We start from the raw sequence: 20,855 nt of genomic DNA, 5'->3' as shown, positions 1-20,855 counted from the left end.
TAGTAGCTAATAAGCATTTCTGCATGCTTGTTTTAGGTGCGGACATTGATGCGTTGTGTGTGGCGCCAAGGCACGTTGATAGGAGTGACTTTTTCACCTCATTTTATGAAAAACTCAAATTGCAGGAAGAAGTGAAAGACTTGCGGGTAGGTGGGGCTTTTTTATTGGGAGGTGTTGTAGGCCTAGTAAAAAGCATATGGAGACTATAAGTCCTCCAAATGATACAAACACTGAACATTGAGAGCTGTCTTGATTCCAGGCTTTTAAAATAAAGGTAATGATTCTGAAAATGATGAAAGCTTGTCATAGTATATTTTCCTGTACTGAAATCTGGTACCTTTTGTAATGGCTTACTGCTGTAAATCAGAACTGGAGGATGAAAAAGACATTGAATCCAGCCTTGTAAAGAGATGAGGTTTGCAAGTACACCTTGTATAAGCGCTCTTCATATCAAAACATTTATGTTTCAGGCTGTTGAAGAAGCATTTGTTCCCGTCATCAAACTGTGTTTTGATGGAATAGAGGTAAGTATTTTATGCTTTCTTTCACACCACTGCACTTAGTTGTTCTACAGTTGACCAAAGGAACATCTGTTCACCTAGGGCTAGTTCACATTTGATGGCAGTTCCCATCGTAGTATATGGGGCCATGCTAATAAATTTTCATTTGGGTGAAGTCCTCTCCAGCTAAGATTGGTCCAGGGCCACCGCAATTTGCACTGTTGTGGCTGTTCGAAAAAAATGTCACTGCAAATGCAAATTATAATAACTATATATGCAGTTACCGCTTGGAGAGATCAGTTCACTTAAAATGTGCCTGTACTTCAGGCAGTCCATCAATCGTTTGGGAGTACAAAGTGCTTCCGTGCCAAATGTGAGCTGGCCTGTTGAAACATTCTCAAGCAGTTCAGAGAGCTAATTATGTTTAATATTCCAGGTGAATGGCTAGATGTTTTTTAAAAAAGATCATCCAAATTGTCAGAGTAGGGTGTATATGCTGCAAAGTTGTGTGTGTCTTAATTTATTTACCTTTACCAGAAGAGTAGGGGGAACCTCTCTATGTGTATTGATAGAATCATTGTTTGCATAGGAAGCACTTCTTTGTATGTGGAATAAGCTTGAAACTGCGGAATTTGTGTTTACTGCCTAAATTTCTTTTTCTGGAGATCCCTTAACATGCTGGGGCAGCATTTTGGGGAGAGTAGTGAGCTGTCGCCATAAGTCGCCTGCGACTTGACGGCACTTCACACACACACAATGAGCTGTAGCAGGAAGGGGGGAGCCAGCGTGGCGTAGTGGTTAAGAGTGGCAGATTGTAATCTGGAGAACTGGGTTCAATTCTCCACTCCACATGAAACCTGCTGGGTGACCTTGGGCTAGTCACAGTTCTCTCAGAACTCTCTCAGCCTCACCTACCTCACAAGGTGCTTGTTGGGGTGGGGAGGTGATTGTAAGCCACTTTGAGACTCCCTTAAAGCTAGAGAAAACCGGGTTATAAAAACCAACTCTTCTGTGAAAGAGATATTCAATAAGCCAATCACAAAAGACAGCTCTGGGAGCAAAACACGACATCTCAGGATGGAGCCTGCAGAAAATTATCTGTTTCGTTAACATAGCCACTATAAGTACTTGCAAAGTCCTTTTCCATCAAAGCCATACCAGCCACATGGTATCAGGTCACCGTAGATTAACACAATCCAGTCTAGATTGTGTTAGATTAATCTGCGGTGGCCTGATATCATGTGAGTGGTATGGCATTGGTGTCAATGGACTTGCAAGTATATGTAGTAACAGCACAAAGAATTCCAAATCAAGTGGAGTGTTCCTGGTAATTTAACTGTTCCCACCCATGGAGTTCAACTTTCTGACCTCCAGTCTCCCACTGCAACCCAAAATGCCCCTCCGAATGTGCTACTGGGGGACAAGTGAGTCTGAAGCACAATTCTGTGAGGCATCTATTGATTTGTTCTTTTTTGCAAAAGATAACATTCATACTTGCCAAAGTGGTTGTGCAGAGAATTAAGTTATTTGGAGGCTGCTGCAAACACAGACCTCTGTCAGACAGGAGTGTTGTCTGTAGTATTTAATTTTCTATGCAAGATTCATTAACAGCTCAATAGTTCAGATTGCAGCCTATGTCATAAAGCTGACCATGGTACTAAAATTAGTTGTTCATGTTGAAAAACAGGAGGTACTCTACAATAATAGCAGTTCATTGGTGTCATAGACTTAATTATTTTCATAACTTGATACAGTGAGATAACCAAGTTCCTTTCTTTGTGCTTGATTGTTTAGATTGATATCTTGTTTGCCCGACTAGCACTGCAAACTATTCCTGAAGACCTAGACCTTCGAGATGATAGTCTGCTTAAAAATTTAGACATTCGATGCATACGAAGTCTTAACGGTGCGTATATTATACTTTAACCTGGAACCTCTTTGAGTAATGGGAAGGGAGATTTTGTTTAAAATTCAAGAAAATACTTTGTATAATCAGTTTTATAATCACATATTAGTTTCTCATTATGCATTGATTAAAATTTGAATTCTGATGAATGGTTGTGCTGCAAATCTATTTGTTTTGCTAACACTTATTTATTTCAAGAGACATCAAACTGACCTTTCTTAGGACGCTATTTACTATGAAAAAACTGTTTAGCATTAAGATCTGAAGTACAGGGCAGATTTACTTATAGCAAATGCTGTGTAAATGTATTTTTCATCCCTTAATAGGCAAGAGTACATGTTATTTTGAGTGATTGCATCTCCTGGTGTCATAGTTATTAAATATTAGTTTGCTCTTAAGTCAGGTGCATAATTTATTTTATCAATGTAAATCCTCCTTAAATCTTGATTCAACGTGTAGTATTGTAGTCACCTGTAACAAGCAGCAAGCTAGAGCATGATAAAAAGTAATCACAAACTATCATTGACAGTAAATGTTAGAGCACTGGCACAGACTTCCCAGTTTGCGGGGAACTAAATTCACAATTGCCATTAATCCAAAGAGCTACATGGATACAACTTATTTAATTTCCAGAGTACCAACCTCTCATGGGGCTGAATCTGTCCCACAGGCCTTATCTTTGACACCCCTGCTCTATTTGTTTGTGGCTTTCGTTCTTTATTTTAACTCATAAAGCATGTCTTCTGTTTCCTCCAGGTTGCAGGGTAACCGATGAAATCCTCCATCTAGTACCAAACATTGACAATTTCAGGTTAACACTGAGAGCTATCAAACTGTGGGCCAAACGTAAGACGAGTTTTACAAAACTGATTTTTTTTAACAATTCTTTCAAGCTGAATGAAAATGACTAAAGTTGTCTCTTTTTCTCTGCAACAACAGGGCACAACATCTATTCCAATATACTAGGTTTCCTTGGTGGAGTTTCCTGGGCTATGCTAGTAGCAAGAACTTGCCAGCTTTATCCAAATGCAATAGCATCAACTCTTGTACATAAATTTTTCTTGGTATTTTCTAAATGGTATGTCTCTTTAGATTACACTAAAATAAAATTTCTTATAGACCCTGATTTTTAGTGTTGTTTCTATGGCATTCCGTCAGATGGTGTCAGGTTGAGAGGTGTGCTCAAAGGAGTATTTACAGTCCTGCAGAGTAGTAAGACACTGGCAGGGATGAGAAACGTTCAGGTTTTTTTTTTTGTAGCCTTCAGTGCAAAATTTTCACTTAGATTGTGAGGCATGCAGAAATGTTACTTCTGGCCTGTATATACCTTCTAGCTGTGGTCTCAGTTGGTCTCCAGCTTATGCCATTTTAGGGCAACATTATCTGGGCAGAGCATGCTACTGAAAGGGGGCCAGAGGATATAGCATTCTTACCTCATCTAGGAAGTTTAGTACAATAGAGCAGGGAATATCTTAGAGAGACCCGCAGGCAACTGGGAGTAGTTTACCATTGCTTGGTGACATTTTTTTAAATGAAAGAACTGAGTTGCTCAAAAAGGTAGTCATATTGCCATCAGTCTTATATAATTGGATTTTTAAAAAACATGGCAACAGTAGTATATCAAATTGAAGCTGATGTACTACCTTAATAATAAAAAATAGAATTAGGGAACTTCAGCATTTACTATACAGAATATTTCCCCCAAAAAGTTGATTGCCCTTCACTGTCCTCTGAATTGTTTGAAACACTTCAGAGAATAAGTTTTTTATATTTTTAAAGTTGGGATTAAGTGTAATACACTGCAGAATTCTATATATTAAAAATTGCCAGAGAATTGGGCTTAAAGCAAAAAAACAAAATTACACACACATGTCGTGGGTTTACGTGAGGGCTGCATAAGTATCTGATTGCTTAGCTTCCAAACAGTATTCTAAGACACAAGACAAATTAATAACATAACATGTTAACTGCATTCTGAAGTGGTGCTTCAAACTGTCTTTGAAGAAATTGTAATGGGTAGCACCGTATGGGAAGAATTTACTGCGAAAAAGTTAAGCCTTTTCCTAGCTATCTTGGGGCGAGTTCAGACATTATACCAGCTTCTATATGGCTGAGGTTCTGCTAAGGGGGAGGGAGCAACAGCCAAGGATGCTTGCAACATAGATTTGCCAAACGTGAAGTGTCTGTGCCAGCACCCTCCATTGCTGGTGGCAACTCTTTTTCATTCTGAGCTTAAGGGATGGGTCTGCATACATTGCCCTTGGCCAAAAGCTCTAAAGAAGCCTATGAAAATGTGATCCATGTATCTTTGAAGATGAAGGGCTAGAAAAATGAGGTTTTGCCTACTTAGTTGGTATGGAAATGCTGTGGGTTGGAAGGAACAAACTAAATTCATTAATAAGGAAGAAGGGGTATACAGCTTTCACTCTAAAAAAGAAGCAACATCTGGTGCTGCATTCAGTATAAGAAATGAAGGTTCGCATTCAGACATGCTTACTTGTTATAAATAAGTGCTTTTCTTACTCAGTGCTACGATCTCTCTAAACAGGGAATGGCCAAATCCAGTGCTATTGAAACAGCCAGAAGAATGCAATCTTAATTTGCCTGTATGGGACCCAAGGGTTAGTGTACTATTTTTTCCCCCTATAAGTTCACACTTTAAAGCATTGTTTTTAAGCCCCAGAAAAAAACAACCTTTGTTGCCAGACTCAGGTACTGGTTAGCATGATGGGCCTTGTAGACAAGAGTTGTTCTGCAAATTGTAGAAAGCAACTGGTGTCCAGGTTATACTTGAAGGCTGCCTTTAGTTGAAGATCGAAGCTTGCATAAAAGTTGTCAGGTGTGGAAATACGGCAGCTTTGATTTAGTTCATGCAAGTTATTTCCCCAAGTGATTTACTTGAGATCTTTGTTGAGCGACGCAACTGGAAAGATGGTTTGAAGTTGAGCCACATATTGCATTTACGCCAAATATTCCTCTTGTGGGCTATAGCCTTTTGCCATGGATGGCGATGAATGAGTCTTATACGTGCATCCTCCTTTTTCCTTTGCTCTGATTGGTTTTCATGAGACTTAGTGATCTCCCATCCAGATACTTACCGGGTATACATATCCTTAGCTTCACTAATGCTGTATGATTAGGTGCTCCTAAACGATTCATTGGGTTTGTACTATATCAGCGGCATATTTCTTCCCCCCCCCCCAAAAAAAGGGTACCTACTGTTTTTCCTCCATATGGCTTGCGGCTATCACAGTCACGTTCTGGGCTTCCTGAAACCCAGCCGGATAGAAAGACTTGTGACTGCAGAGTACTTGGAATAATCGAAGCTTGTTGGCTGGCCAATGCGGACAAATTCGGTGTATATGAAGACTGTACCATTTTTTATTTCATTAGATAGCATACTTTAATAAAAGCCCAAATCAAAATGTTACAGTTGTTTTTACCCTTCACGTTGCCTTGTTACCCTTAACATATGAGCAGTATGTAATAGAAGCCCTTTGTATGCTAGTAGTTTAAGCAAAACCGTGTAAGGCAATAGTAGGGTTTCAGCCTTAACAAATGCTGCTTTGATAGTATTGAAATGCATCTTCACCTTTTTCTTTTTCCTTCCTTCATTAAACATACTGTTTTAAATAAAATCTATGTTAAACACATTTGATCCTGTTGGGTGCTTAGTGTTTTTTTTTTAATTGGCTTTTTCTTGGCAATAGGGCTACAGAAATGAATCACACCACATATTTCAAAGGGGTTCTTGATAGTAGTTTGCCTGGTAATATCTCAAATTCATCCAAGTAGTATGGAGGTATCATTCCAGTTGCTCAATATTATGCTGCAGTCTTCTTTTTTTAAAAACGGAGTGAATTCACTTTTGTTATTGAGAATTTGAAGTAGGTTACCTGTGTAGGCTTACCCTTGCAGGCTGCTCAGCTAATGTGGCTCATTCTGTCAACGTGTGTGAGGTGTCTCCTCCAGACACGAGGCCTTTCTGCCAGGAAGGCGTGACTTGTTGCCCCCCTTGGCTGAGTGAGTGATAGAATGCAACCCAATGGGCTGTAGCCAACAACTCTGTTTCACTGAGAAAAGGGGCTCCTTCCTCCAGTGAAATGGAGTCACTGGATGCAACCCGTTGTCTCTAGAAATATATAGGAAAGTATTACATTATTAGAAACTGTTCACAGAACTAGTAAAATCGTGACATTGTAGAATTTCATTTGCGACATTAGGCTTTCTCAGTGGCTAGATCCCGATTTTTTCCTTGAATGTGATTGAAGAAAACTGATTGGCTGTTGTTATATATAGGTAAATCCCAGTGATAGGTACCATCTTATGCCTATAATTACACCAGCATACCCCCAGCAGAACTCCACCTACAATGTGTCCGTTTCTACCCGCATGGTCATGGTTGAAGAATTTAAGCAAGGTAAGTAATTCTGAGTATGTGTTCCTGAAAGAATGGTGCGCACTAAACTGCACGTAGACTGGTAACCTAGATCCACACATTCTGCAAAAAGATTATCAAATAGTCTGAATTGCATGGCTTTCTTCAGATTGTGCCCTCTTTGGAAAAGCAACTACAAATTAATTAGAATGCGGCAATCCTCAAGTCTGGCTTGTTACCCAACTTTGGCTTTCCACGGTATTCTAAAAGCTCACCATTCTTTCCTGTTTAAGTAGTGTGTTCCTGAAAATAACTATTAAGTTTTGTTCACCATGGAGTCCTTCCCAGAAAGGATGCTAGTGCCACTTTTACTATCTCAACAGATAGCACTGCATGTTAATCTTAGAAGTTATTTATTGTATTGCATTCAGCTTTGTGTCTAAAGCAGTGGAGTCTGATCCGGAGAACCGGGTTTGATTCCCCACTCCTCCACATGAGTGGCGGAGGCTAATCTGGTGAACTAGATTTGTTTCCCCACTCCTATACACAAAGCTAGCTGGGTGACCTTGGGCAAGTCACATTCTCTCAGCCTCCACCTACCTCACATGGTGTCTGTTGCGGGGAGGGGAAGGGAAGGTGATTGTAAGCTGGTTTGAGTCTTCCTTAAGTGGTAGAGAATGTCGGCATATAAAAACCAACTCTTCTTCAAGTGGTTCATTGCCCACAAATAGCAGTGTATGGGTTTGTTTGTTTTTCATATGTAAAGCGTCCAGTCCAGGCCTTGGAATCTCAACTTTGGGGGTAACTTTGCAGCAAGAAAGATGAGTAAGGCTGCAATCTTAATCATGCTTTTGTAGGCGTAAGCCCCATCAAACTTAGTGGGACTTCCTTCTGCATAAGCTTATGTTAGACTATACAGTTCTGTGGGTACAGTTTTTAGCTGCTGTATCACTAACAAGCTGAAGCCATAAGTAAAGCTCTTCAAACATAACCTTTTAAAAGGAAGACCCCCAGAGTAGTTGAAATTATCATTTATACCAATTATGATGCTTTTCTAAACAGCTGAGAAATGATGGATGTGAAATTACCTCTTGTATTTTCTAAGTTCTTTTGTTTGAAAGGAATGTATGAGAAAGCTGAAATGTGTTTTTATAATTCAGGTCTTGCTATCACAGATGAAATTTTGCTGAGTAAGGCAGAGTGGTCCAAACTTTTTGAAGCTCCAAACTTCTTTCAGAAGTACAAGTATGTATTTTACAGCATGAAAGATGCTTTTTAAAATACATTTGTCTTTTAACACTTTTGCACCTTCTTTAATGCAGACTGACTAACTTGACTAGCACAGTTATAATGGGCAGCCAACACGCAGATGTGGAAATAAAATTGATGAATCCTATCAGCCACTTCAACTAAGATGAAATGCATCTGGCCTTTTATCACTTAGGAAAATTCCTTCTAGTATTTGTCCTTAGGTGTAGACTTCCTTGGAAAATTTCTTGAGGTTATCAAACGCTTTAAGGGTTCCTAATAAACATTTGCATACTAATATAATGGGAAAAGTTTATTTCTTGTATTTGATCAAAGAGTATACATTATACTGAGTAGCTTATTTGACATCCATTAAAGTTCATCAGAGGCCTGCTGTGAACTGAGACTTAAAGATTTCCTGTATTGGGTAGTTTGTATTAATCTAAATTTGATATTACAGTTTCCTTCCATTAAAAAAGATTGATGATCACCACAATGTGTTTGTGTTTTGTTTCTCTTAACTCTTCCATAACAATGGTTAGAACCCTAAACAGATTTGGGAAGATTTGATACATTTTGTCAAAATGTCATCTAATGCATTTGCAGTTCTCTGTTTGGTCACTGTTGAAGGTGCTTCCCCTAACTCATTTTGCCATAGTGGAAGGAATGCTAAATCTTATAAGTGTTTCTGACCATAAAAATGATTTTGAATTTGAGCACTATTGTTGATATTGAAAGCTTTGGTGTATATTACTTAAAACATAATATTAAAATACAGTTAGCTGGCTGTTTATGATCCCCCCGTACATATTGGTGCATGTATACAGTTAAGGTGTTAATGTTGAGAAATACACATGAAGGAAGCTGAGGTTCATCCTTACTGCCTTCATGAAAAGGAGTGGATCCTACCCCATCTTCCCACTCCTCTGAAAAAAGTTTGAAGCCTTTCTCCAATATAAGTGACTCTTCTGATGAAGTGAGGCTTCTTGGAAGGTGGTTGGATCAATCAATCCCCTTGTTTTTAGGATCCCCATGTCAGTGAAAATTCTTGTGAGTTGGATCCAAAATGTAGGTTCTGTTTATGGGAGGCACTTCTGTCAATGAAATAGAAGTTTTCTTCCTTTTTCTCTTCCCCCTTCCCCCACCCACTCAGCTCTCCAAAATGGCCCCCATTCTCCCTAGATCAGCAGGTGGCGGTAGTGCAGAAGGGGGAGGGACAGAAAATTTGCATTCAGCTGACCTGTTAATTGAAAAATTAATGTGGTTCTAACCCTATCTCTTTGTCCAGTGCACAAAAGATTATTGTGAGGCCAACACATCAGTTGCCCCAAATTGAAAAAGAATGAAATTAAGTATCCTCTCTGTATTTGGGGATTACAAATTGAAAAGATCGAACTGCCAGATCAGTATAGTTAGTGAGTGGGATCTGAAGGTTAATGAAGCTTGGGTGCAAGCTAGATAAGAAGGGAGACAATGTTTACATATTATTGGTGAAGTGTTACATGATAAAACCAATTAAACATCAGCACTGATTGTCACAACACAGCCGCTAACAATTTATTTCAAGGATCAGGATTTTGTAGAAACTGTTACATAAAATAAGACCGTTTAGTAGAGTTCTGTAGGCCTACCAATGGGGTATACGACCAGTGGCATTCTGTGGACTGCAGCCTTCTTCGCCCTCGGTGCCCCAAAGACTCTTAAAAGGCACGGTATGTCTAAATGTCCCAATTCTTCCAGAAATGCTCCATCTAGAGGCCATTACATTTAACAGTTGTCCAAATAATTGCCAGTAGGTCCTAGAAACACTCCCATAAAAAGTTGGTGTCCAATATACTAGAAAGATTTGAAATCCCAGCTCCCTGTGGGCGTAAAGTGTTTAATATTTTCCCACACAAACTAGTGGAAATCCAGCTTACTGTTACAATGTTGTATCTGCTTCAGTTCTCCAAATGGTTTATGCTGAGTCTTAGGTGAGGCCACTTAGGTAAATAATGTCTGTGAAGGCAATTAGGCAGTGTTCAGGAGACACGGGTCTTTGAAGGGATGGCCATGTAACTGCTCTCACCCTACCTTCGAGTAATTCAATCTGACACATTACACGAGGCATCAGAGTGTATAACAATGCGTTTGTTCACAACCTGCCATCATCGAAAAAAGTGTGAATTGGCCTCATTAATTGCATTTCGAAGGTATACATATGGCAAATATCTGCTTCTTTTCCCACTTTCCCTTGATTTTATTTCCACTAATCTTAGCAGCTAGAGTCTGGGATTCGTTTAGACCCTAAGTGCTTAAATTTGTTCGTTTCCGTAAGTGAGGTTACAGATTCTGACAACTTTTGCCAAGTTACCGAGGATTTGTTTTTTCCTGAAAAGCATTTCCAAAGCATAAAACAACCATGGCATGTCCATGTTTGTCTCGTTATACTGATAGGGGCCAGGAATTGCAAAGGAGAATTAGCAGCCAAGTGGGTGTACCTAATCCTTCTCCTGTCAGTTGCTGTTCCCAATAAATGCCCCTATGGCTGTTCTTAACCTATTTCATCCAGATATCTTTATTTTCTCTCTGGGAGAGTGGATGGGGAGAAGGCTTAAAAATGGCCAGGGGGCATTTCCAGGGATAAGTGGCAAGGGATGTTAGGCGCTCCCTCCTACTAGCTGTGTTTCCCCTACAAATACCACCCCATGTTAGTTCTAGTAGGGAAGCACAGTATTGGAAACAATAACATAGCTCCATCCTAAATTTTGTCTGGAATGTGAACAGAATTCCCCTTAAAGTCTTTGGGGGCCCTATGGTTTCCTAGTAATGAAAAAAATATGCTAAATGTATACATGCTCAGTGTTGATACAAGAAACAAAGGCATAATTCAGCACTTCCACCCAATTTAGCGTGCGCTGACTGACCGGAGAGCTTTTGTGCCTGTGAATGCTGCTCTGTTGGCTTCATTAACGGCAGCCAATTGTGGTGTGGCACATCCTAAAACGGCAGTTTCCATTAAAATGAGTTAACCTCCGTATCCAGTTCTGTGTACATGTAAAAACTCACATGGGGCTCTGAATTGGGACCACCATGCTCAGGTTTGCTTAGTAGGTGGTTGAGACCTTGTAAGGTTTTGCAAAATCTTTTCTGCACGATCCAGATCTCTCTTGACTTTTTCACTATTTTTTGCCCCATTTATTTGTATGAAACATGCCTTCATTCTAGGAGAATTTCTTAACAAAACAAAACTGCTTTCTCCAAATTAAGTTCTTGAAATGTAGGCTTTGAGGTCGTATTCCAATTCTGGTTTCCCCCTCAGTTAGGCGTTATTTTTCTGACAGCTTCAACAATTTTAATATTGCTAATTAGTTTTGGCAAGTGGATCTCATCCGAATGAGTACTGTACTCTAGGGTAGTTCTGACACATAGATAAATGATTTTGCATCTGTATGTACTTCCCTGAAGCTATTGACATATTGTTTATTTTGAAGCATCTGATTAATGTACTAATTAGGTTCCATGAAATGTTGAAAATTGACTGGTTATAATCTGAATTTTCAAAATCAAGGTAGTATATAATATTGTCTTTATTTTCAAAGGCATTATATTGTACTTCTAGCAAGTGCACCAACAGAAAAACAGCGACTAGAATGGTGAGTATCTTTCTTCCCTAAGTAGTGCGCAGTTTTGTTAATGATTGCTACCCTATTTTATAGTGATATAAATTGACAGCACCGCAGAGCTAAACTCAAAGATGCATTCATTCTATTTTTAAAAAAGTATAATGAGGAATGAAAATGAAACTTCAATCTACTGTTACTTGTAAAAAAACTGACCTTGAAACAAAAATGACTTGTTTTCACATGATTATCTAAATAACACACTTCCCAGATTCCTGTCTTTGAATAGGATGCACCCTAGCTTCTGTCTTTTTTTCCAAAGGATGCTTGTTTTGATTAGAAATAAGTTCTTGCTTGGCATTCCGTTTACCATTTGGCTTGTATTATTACTTTTGAATTCACTTTTTGCAACATGGAGCTGAAGCAATTAGTGTATAATGACTTAGCTAGATTTTTTTTACCAGATCTGTATAAACCAGGAATCTTAGAGTGATACATGAGCTTAAACATAAGCTTGAACATAGAATTGGAACTTATTAGTCTCAAGTAGGAAGCCGGTATTTTCTATTTGGATTATTGAATCAGCACATTTCTGTTCATTCAGGGTTGGCTTGGTCGAGTCCAAAATCCGTATTCTGGTTGGAAATTTGGAAAAGAACGAATTCATCACACTGGCTCATGTAAATCCTCAGTCATTCCCAGCACCCAAGGAAAATCCTGACAAGTAAGGCAGATTTTTTACTCAATTAGTGTGTTGGAGGAAACATCTTGGTTAAAGAAAGAATGCAGGGGCTAAACTCAGGTTGCTTTTGTCAGAAATAATGATGGATGCTTTTACCGAGACTGCCCCTTCTGTTTCACATAGAATCATTTACAGAAGAAACGCATTACCCTAAATAGGGTTCCATATAGGCCATTGGGGGCAGTAGAAAGATACCCCGTGGTTCAAAGTAAGTGAATCTACGTATGGGGTATTTTTGGATTTGAAAGTGACAGATCAGTTTAAAATATCACTACTGTGTTGCAAATGGAGTATGATCAGAGATGAGAGCACTAGACAATCCCTGCTGAAACGGCGACAAGCGCTATAGTTATTGATGTGCTGATCCCAAAGGCATGATTTATGCTCACAGAAGACTCTGAAGAAAGCACCCCCCCCCCAGTTTTTTTTAGGCACGGATATAAGGCATTTGGGCCCTGACCTGGATGGCCCAGGCTAGCCTGATCTTGTCAGATCTCAGAAGCTAAGCAGGGTCAGCCCTGGTTAGTATTTGGATGGGAGACCACCAAGGAAGTCAAGGGTTGCTATACAGAGGAAGGCACTAGCAAATCACCTCTGTTAGTCTCTTGCCTTGAAAACCCCATGAGGGGTCGCCATAAGTCGGCTGCGACTTGACGGCACTTTACACACACACACACACACACACACACACACACACACACACACACACAAGGCATTTGGAGTTCTTGAGGTCTTGGTCTTTAAGGATGAAGAGTGTGATATATGCTGACTACGTTCTTAGATTTTAAGGTCCTCTGAACTTTGTTACCCACTTTGAGTCCCAGTTTCATTGGGAGAGAGACAGGTCTGTACGTATTTTATATTCAATAAATCTGATGGATTTTTTGTTCCGCTAAACTGAATGGATTGTAGCCTACTCTATGTGCATCAAAGGGCAGTGGTGTTCCATTGGTGCAAGCCACCGTAGTTGCATGTGGTGGCAAGAACCCATTCTTTTTAGAAGAAGCCATCTTGAACTTGCTTCTGATCAAGGACTCGAGACCTGGTGCAACATGTAGATGTTGCACCAGTTGGAAACCGTGATCACAATGCTATTAGGTTCAGCATTCATGTCAATGGAAAATTGCCCCTTTAAAGGGGAATAGACAGATTTATGGAGACTAGGTATATCAGTGGCTACTGGGCACAGTGATTAAAGGAAACCTCCATATTTAGGAGCAGTAAACCTCTGAGGTGATATCAGGGGAAGACCTCGATCTCTCTGCCTTGTTGGCCTCCCAGATTAACTGGTTGGCCACTGTGAGGCCAGGTTCTGATGAACCACTGATCTGATCCAACAGGGTTCTTATATTCTTAATTCTTAAAGCTGAGAACTCTGCACTGTGGCTGGTAAATATCGCTTACATCAACGAAGAAACAATAATAGTGATGTGCCAACTATTGGAAGAGACTGCTTATAGCAAAACAAAGAGTGCAGCAGCTTATGCTTTTGGGCTCACAGGTTTAAACCATTATTTGCTGTATATAGATACCTCCTTGTCTGTAGATAACTTTGTTTGAAGTCATTTGAGAGTTGTTCCCAGTTCAGACAAGGCATCCTGCTGTCTTAAACTCCATAGAAATTCAAGAATGCCAGTCTCCCAGGTTACAAGATCTGCGTTATTAGAATTCAGGCATCTTACTTGATTTTCAAACTATCCATAACCTTGTGGCTCTGTTCCTTACACTAGCCATTGCAGAGTTGCAGGTTGACATAGGAGTTCTAAAAGGTTGCTAACCAAAGGCGTCATATAGAATTGCTAATGTTTTAATGGTGGTGTTTTTTGTGGTTTTTCTTTTCCAGGGAAGAGTTTCGTACAATGTGGGTGATCGGGCTAGTGTTCAAGAGAACTGAGAACTCTGAAAATCTGAGTGTTGATCTTACATTTGACATTCAGTCCTTTACCGACACTGGTAAGTTTGACTTGTCCAGTTCTTGCGGTTCTAAACCTGTGCTTGCCTCAAAATCGATATATTACCTTTGATCATAGCGGCCCTTATTTGAATCATGAACAAATGCTAGCAAAGTAGTTGTTGCTGTAATAGCTGCAAGTATTGTCATAATTAGCGGTAACTGCCTATAGTCAAGTGGAGACAGTTTGTGATAGTAGAAAAAGGAGATTCTTGGAGCTTTCTCATATTGCAGAAATACAGCCTGCCACAAAGATGCTAATTTTAGAATATAAAGAAAACAAGTGGAGCCCGTGAAACTCATGCATGAAACCCATCTCCCCCTGCTTTGGGGTGGGGGGAATCCCATCTCCCCCCGATCGCTGCCTACAATGATCCCAGGCACAGCGAGGCTCCCAGCCCCCCTGCGGCTTTCTCCCTCCCCATCACTACTTCCGACCCAGGCCCAGCAAGGCTGTAGGCATCCTCCTCACCTGAAGGGTAAGTGTGTTGTCTGAGCATGCACAGACAATGCTGTTTTTTTTAATTGGGGGAGGCACTTAAACCCCCCATTATATTTTTTTATAAATTTCTGATTTTTATGCAGATCTAGGAGGTCTCCCAAGTCTGCAGAAAAACCTGTTGGGGTCAGTCTGCTCCCTCTGTGGATTTAAATACCCGCAGGCATGGGGCAGACTTGGGAATTCGATATATAGATTACAAAGCAGCATGAGGAACATTAAACTGGTAGCACAGAGAGCATTGAACCTAACCTCATGTTTGGATCATTCCCATCTTAGGAGAGACTTCACTTTGGTGGCATAAACTTTATCCTAGTACAGGAGTTCCCTTTCTTGACCAGGACTGCTCCTTCGCTTAATTGATGAAAGAGGCTGACCTGAACCATCCTTCCTGTCTCAATGAGGGAGGACATTGTCTGGATAGGGTTTTCCTCCATCTGTTCTTGCAGGCCCAGGGTGCATGTTCATGGGAAACTCGCAGCTGTTTCCTAGCAGTTAAGTCTTCGGAATGATCCAAAGATACCAGAAAGCATTTGAACCCAATGCTGCTGCACTTCAGGGTGGGAAATCTGCAGTTATTATTTTCATGTGGCAATTGAGCCACTCCAGGGGTGGTGAAATGGCTTATATGTCTCAGTTCTCTATGGCCTCATTTATTTGATAAGTGAGTTACTGTGAGATCACCTTCCCCTGAACTCTAGCACATCTTACAGTACTGACATTCTGTGGTGTTTTGGCCGGAAATCTGCTAACAGAACTGATCTGGTAATGCTGCTACTGGAGGGCGTGCTTCTTGGAAATAGCCTATCTTTTGCAAAGGATGGGAAAGGTTTCTGGTTTTGAAATTGGGGCTTCAGCTGGATTGTTAGTATTTCTTTCCTCTGCTCAATGATCAGGCAGAATTTGCTGATTTGCTTGGACAGTGTGGAGGCATATGGTCAGTATTCTTGCAGTGGGAAATGCCTCCTTGTTTTGCATTAGGACTTCCTCTTTATGCAGCATAGGTGCACGCACACAAATCTTTATTGCTGAGGCCTTTAATAATTGTATTTAGCTTCCCCACCTCCCTGTGGGCTCTTCTTTCACGGGGCAGCCTGTTCAGTGGGCAGTATGAGCAAAAAGTGCTTGTGGATTGTTCATCATGTTTGTGTCCTCTGCTCCTTCACCTTAGGACAGTGTACATAGGGTAATCCCATGTCCTTGTTACAGTCGTGAGGTAGTTTAGGCTGAGCAGTAGAGATTTGCCCTAGACCACCCAGGGAGCTTCCATGTTGAACAAAGATCTGAGCTGTAGTGGTAAAAGTGCAATATGTTGTCATCCTCTGCATCAGACCAGCTTTCTGTAGCCTCAGGGATGCAGCTTCTGATTGGTTGCTGCTGTAGAGAACATAACGAGAGCTTGTCACTTTGCCAAAATCAGTGTCTTAAACTGGTTTATGCTCTGCCAGAAGGTCCTCTTGGGAGGATTTCTAGCAAGCCGGGATTTTTTTTCTTTGGCAATTTTAATCCTACGGTGGCTGTCATTTTGTCAGCATCCTGTGAAATAATGACCCTCAGCAACTTCTTGAGAGGTTGCCATTCCCTGATACAAAGTCTGTTTTTGCTTTGGAATTTGTACAAGGCAGTTTCTCTCTCCCTCTCTCCCTCTCCCCTTTTCTTCTTGATGGAGACCCAGAGTGGCTTTACTACAACGTTCTTCCCTCTTCTATTTTATCCTCACAGCACCCACCATAGTGTGAACTAAGGGAGGTTAGGCTAAGGGAGGTTGACTAGCCCAAGGTAACCCAATGAACTTACATAGCAGAGTAGGAATTTGAACCATGCGCTAGACCGATACTTTCAGCACTACACCATACTGGCTTTTAAGGGACTTTATACCCCACCTCTCCAGAGTCCTACTTCAGGCAGCTCAAAAAAGTTCCAGTTAAGAGACCAACTCTTAACATGTTTCTGCCGAGGTCTGTTTGACCTGCAACAAAACCCTGTTCACCCACTGGCTTGGTGGGCCAATTGATGGAGCTCTCCTTCGGCCTGTAGCCAGGCAGAAATCCTATTCCAGAAGTGATACCTCCCTCCTCTTTGACACATCAGGAGAAATGTTGCGCTTGAGGCAAAGTGTCCCATGTTCATGTACCTTTAAAGAGGTAATACATCTTTACTGTGTGTTAAGATGTGGTGTATTTCTTTGGATTTTTTTTAATGCATTTTTCCTTCCAAACAAGCATACTTAGGAATACAGATTTCTTCCAGGGAAACTAATGGTTTTTCCTCCAAATGTAAAACTTCTTAATGTTCTTCTAATTATGCAGTTTATAGGCAAGCAATAAACAGCAAGATGTTTGAGATGGATATGAAAATTGCTGCAATGCATGTTAGAAAAAAGCAACTTCACCAACTGCTACCTGGTCATGTGCTTCAGAAAAAGAAGAAGGTAATACTGCAAGTTAACTTGATAAATATAACAAGCATTACGTTGAAAGAAAAGTGTGGAAAATGTTCTCCTGGTTAATATCTAGAAATACAAACAAACTTGTTTGTCACAAATATTCTTACCTATCAGGATGGCTCGAGAGCCCAGATTCTCTTCAGGAAGGGTGGGGGGGAGAGGGGAGTCCCTTCTCAGATGTGGCTCTTGGAAAGGAGTCTGTATGGCTTTTGGAAAAGATTCTGTTTGACTTGTAACTTGGTAATGGTTCAGAATTGTTAAAAGATTTAATATTTTGTGGAAATTGTGATTTTAAACAGCTGACAAGGATTAATAGGAATACTATTAAACTTAGGCATGGTAATGAAGAAGCTGATTTAAACATCTGTTGGATTGTTTCAGGGTTATACAGCAGTTTTCAGACTTGCTTCAGCTATGAGGAAACTGTTCGACGAGGAACAGTTTGAAGCTGAAAGTATTATAAACGGGGGTGTCTCTGCATATGTAACAACCTAGATCACAGGTTCCTTTCTACCCACAATGCAGTGTGTGATGCATCCTAGTAAACATACACACTTCCTTTTCATAGTGCCTTCTTGGGGAAGCATTAAGTACTGTGTCTCCATTGCTTCTGAATCCTTCCTATGATGAATAGTGTTTTTGTGGTTCTCTCTTTGGTTGCAGCATTCAACAGAAGGGATCAGGCTGACAGCACTGAACGACAGCAGTCTAGACTTATCTATGGATAGTGATAACAGCACGTCTGTGCCTTCTCCTACAAATGCGATGAAGACAAGTCCACTGAATAGCTCTGGAAGTTCTCAGGGGTAAGCACCTCCAGCTTTAACCTTGACTTTGCATGTTGAGATTGTTGCTGAAGCTAAGGGATTTCCTTATTCCTGACAGAGTCAGGCCTTGGTTAGATGAGTCACTTGAAGAGCCAAAATAGGTGAATGGAGGTGATCACAAGCACTCTTGAGTAGAACCACCACCATCACTTTCCTGTTTAAAACAAAAGGGAAGCCCCCTCTGAATTAAAGTAAGGTGTAATTAAACAAACTTTGAATGGCGCTCCAGGTCTATCCTACAGTCCTGTAGTAAATTACTTCATTTATCTATCTTGTTTGTTTGGCTGCCTTAGAACATAAGAAAAGCCATGCTAGATCAGACCAAGGCCCATCAAGTCCAGCAGTCTGTTCACACAATGGCCAGCCAGGTGCCTCTAGGAAGTACACAACCAAGACGACTGCTGCAGCATTATCCTGCCTGTGTTCCACAGCACCTAATAGAATAGGCATGCTCATCTGATCCTGAAGAGAATAGATATGCATCATGACTAGTATCCATTTTGACTAGTAGCCATGAATACCCCTCTCCATGAACATGTCCCCTCCCCTCTTAAAGCCTTCCAAGTTGGCAGCCATCGCCTGTTCATGTCAGAAGTCTTTAATAGGACTTCACTCTGAATTCTCGAGTCCTGTTCCAAGACAACAAAGCTTGAAACCTTCCCTAAGCGACTAACACAAGAATCAGTATTTCAATAATATAGGTATGTGTTAGAAAAAATGACTACAAAACATCCACTTCAGTGAGAGAAACTCTCAAGCAATCCCCACTGGGGTCAGTTTGCATTTGATTTTAAGTAGTTAAGTGCAGGTAACTTTAACTTTTTGATGTTTTTTTCTCACATTATGTACTCATGACTGTACACAGTTTTGTACGATCCAACTTGAACATGGCCTGAGAATACTGCCTTCTACCTTTTATAATATCCAGCCTGATGAAGAGCTCTGATGAACTCGAAAGCTTGCACAGTGTTTAGTGTCAGTATGGTTGGTCCTAATAAAAAGAGTTACCTTTGCGAGTTTTTGACCAAATTGCTGCGCAATGATGAATTAACCTCACTAGGCATTCCGATTCAGGCTTATGCAAGCTGTCACCCACTGAGCTGAATGCAGGTCATCAGGCCTGTATTGTGACTTTCAAGATTGTTTTCTATCCTCCTCTCTCCATCAAAGGCACTCAAGGCAACTTACAAACAATTAAAAATAGTAGCAGTAATTTTAAAGTAGCAGTATGTAATAGTTGCATATTTAATAAAACAAAAAGGTAAAGGTCCCCGGTGCAAGCATTCCTGACCCATGGGGTGACGTCACATACCGACGTTTACTAGGCAGACTTTGTTTACGGGGTGGTTTGCCAGTGCCTTCCCCAGTCATCTTCCCTTTACCCCTAGCAAGCTGAGTACTCATTTTACCGACCTTGGAAGGATGGAAGGCTGAGTCAACCTTGAGCCGGCTACCTGAAACCAACTTCTGTTGGGATCTAACTCAGGTCGTGAGCAAAGCTTGGACTGCAGTACTGCAGCTTACCACTCTGCGCCAATCTGATCAGTCGCGTATTTAAATCACATTAAAAGCACACATATCCCATCTGAGACCCTTGGTAGACATACACAAAGCAAAACATCAGAAATGTAGCACGCTGGGCACTGGCTAAATATATGTGGTGAGGGTTTCCATAATCAAGGGGCTGCCACAGAAGATGCCTTGTCTCATGTGGCCACTACCTTGTTTCAGATAATAATGGTAAATGAAGTAGGGCTTGAGGCTTGACTGCCATTCCAGATGGGTTTAATTATACCCCAGGGGTGGGTTACTGCTACACAGCTTGTGAACTGTGTTTGGTTTGGTGGATCACAAGTTGTGTGAGTTCATTATCATTCATGCAAGTGTGTGCGTCTGTGTCTCTGTGTGTGTGTATTTTTATATATATATATATATATATATATATATATATATATATATATATATATATATATACACTTTTGTTCTTAATACTTTAGCAGAAGCAGTCCTGCTCCAGCTGTGACGGCAGCATCTGTGACCAGCGTGCAGACTTCTGAAGTCAACGTGCCACAAACAAATTCCAGTGAAAGCTCAGGGGGTAGGATAACCCTACTGTTTTGCAAATATCACCTTTCTAAATTGTTGATTTGTTGGAGAAGGTTTTTCTTTTAAAATGATTTGTTCTTTGGCCCTCAAATCTTAATTTGTTTTGAAGGGCAAGCATTGCTGCATGCTTCACAACACGTGTGTACCGTGGCATATTGGCGTGTTCAAAGCCTCATGGCTTTGAATAGTTGGAAATCATTTTCAAAAGATCCGTGTGAAGGATGAAAGTGGCTGTAGAAGTTGCTTCTGCAATTGATCGTGGTTTCTTCAGCAAGCACGAAAGACAGCCTGCCTTGAAGATAATTCAGAATATGATTTTAGACAATGTCTCAGCCTCAGTCTCTTTCCCTTTCAATCCACAATTCGGTGACAGCAACATTGATTAGAACAGTATGGTCATAAGGACTATTGTACTAATCTCTTTTAAGTGCTATATAAATGCTAGTTATCTAATCAGTTACTTAATATTAATGAACATTTCAGTGGAGGAAATGTGATCTTTTTAACCCTTGACAGTACAGTAGGCAAGCTGCTCGTGGGGTAATTTCAGAGGTTTCCTAAATTATGCTTAATACATAAATTTTCAGTGGTTGCGCCTTTGGAATATTTGCTCTTCCTATTGACTGACAAAGCTGGAATAAACTGCAAAA

At 40.5% G+C, this 20,855-nt stretch overlaps 1 protein-coding gene across 1 annotated transcript in view; it reads left to right on the top strand.

Moving 5' to 3' along the window:
• The window catches only part of PAPOLA (poly(A) polymerase alpha), a 40,429-nt gene that overhangs the window by 13,765 nt on the left and 5,809 nt on the right, over positions 1–20,855 (top strand). The window contains exons 5-18 of the mRNA XM_056850963.1: positions 37–146; positions 471–524; positions 2,295–2,406; positions 3,163–3,252; positions 3,346–3,484; positions 4,955–5,027; positions 6,706–6,826; positions 7,945–8,029; positions 11,614–11,667; positions 12,239–12,358; positions 14,220–14,329; positions 17,136–17,257; positions 17,936–18,078; positions 20,097–20,197. Coding sequence (XP_056706941.1) covers positions 37–146; positions 471–524; positions 2,295–2,406; positions 3,163–3,252; positions 3,346–3,484; positions 4,955–5,027; positions 6,706–6,826; positions 7,945–8,029; positions 11,614–11,667; positions 12,239–12,358; positions 14,220–14,329; positions 17,136–17,257; positions 17,936–18,078; positions 20,097–20,197 — 1,434 coding nt within the window. The remainder of the gene's footprint in view (positions 1–36; positions 147–470; positions 525–2,294; positions 2,407–3,162; positions 3,253–3,345; positions 3,485–4,954; positions 5,028–6,705; positions 6,827–7,944; positions 8,030–11,613; positions 11,668–12,238; positions 12,359–14,219; positions 14,330–17,135; positions 17,258–17,935; positions 18,079–20,096; positions 20,198–20,855) is intronic.

This window comes from Euleptes europaea, chromosome 6, assembly GCF_029931775.1.
Source record: "Euleptes europaea isolate rEulEur1 chromosome 6, rEulEur1.hap1, whole genome shotgun sequence".
In the NCBI taxonomy this organism is placed as follows: Eukaryota; Metazoa; Chordata; class Lepidosauria; order Squamata; family Sphaerodactylidae; genus Euleptes; species Euleptes europaea.
Note: the sequence above shows the minus strand (reverse complement) of the source record. Positions and strands in the feature narration are given on the sequence as shown.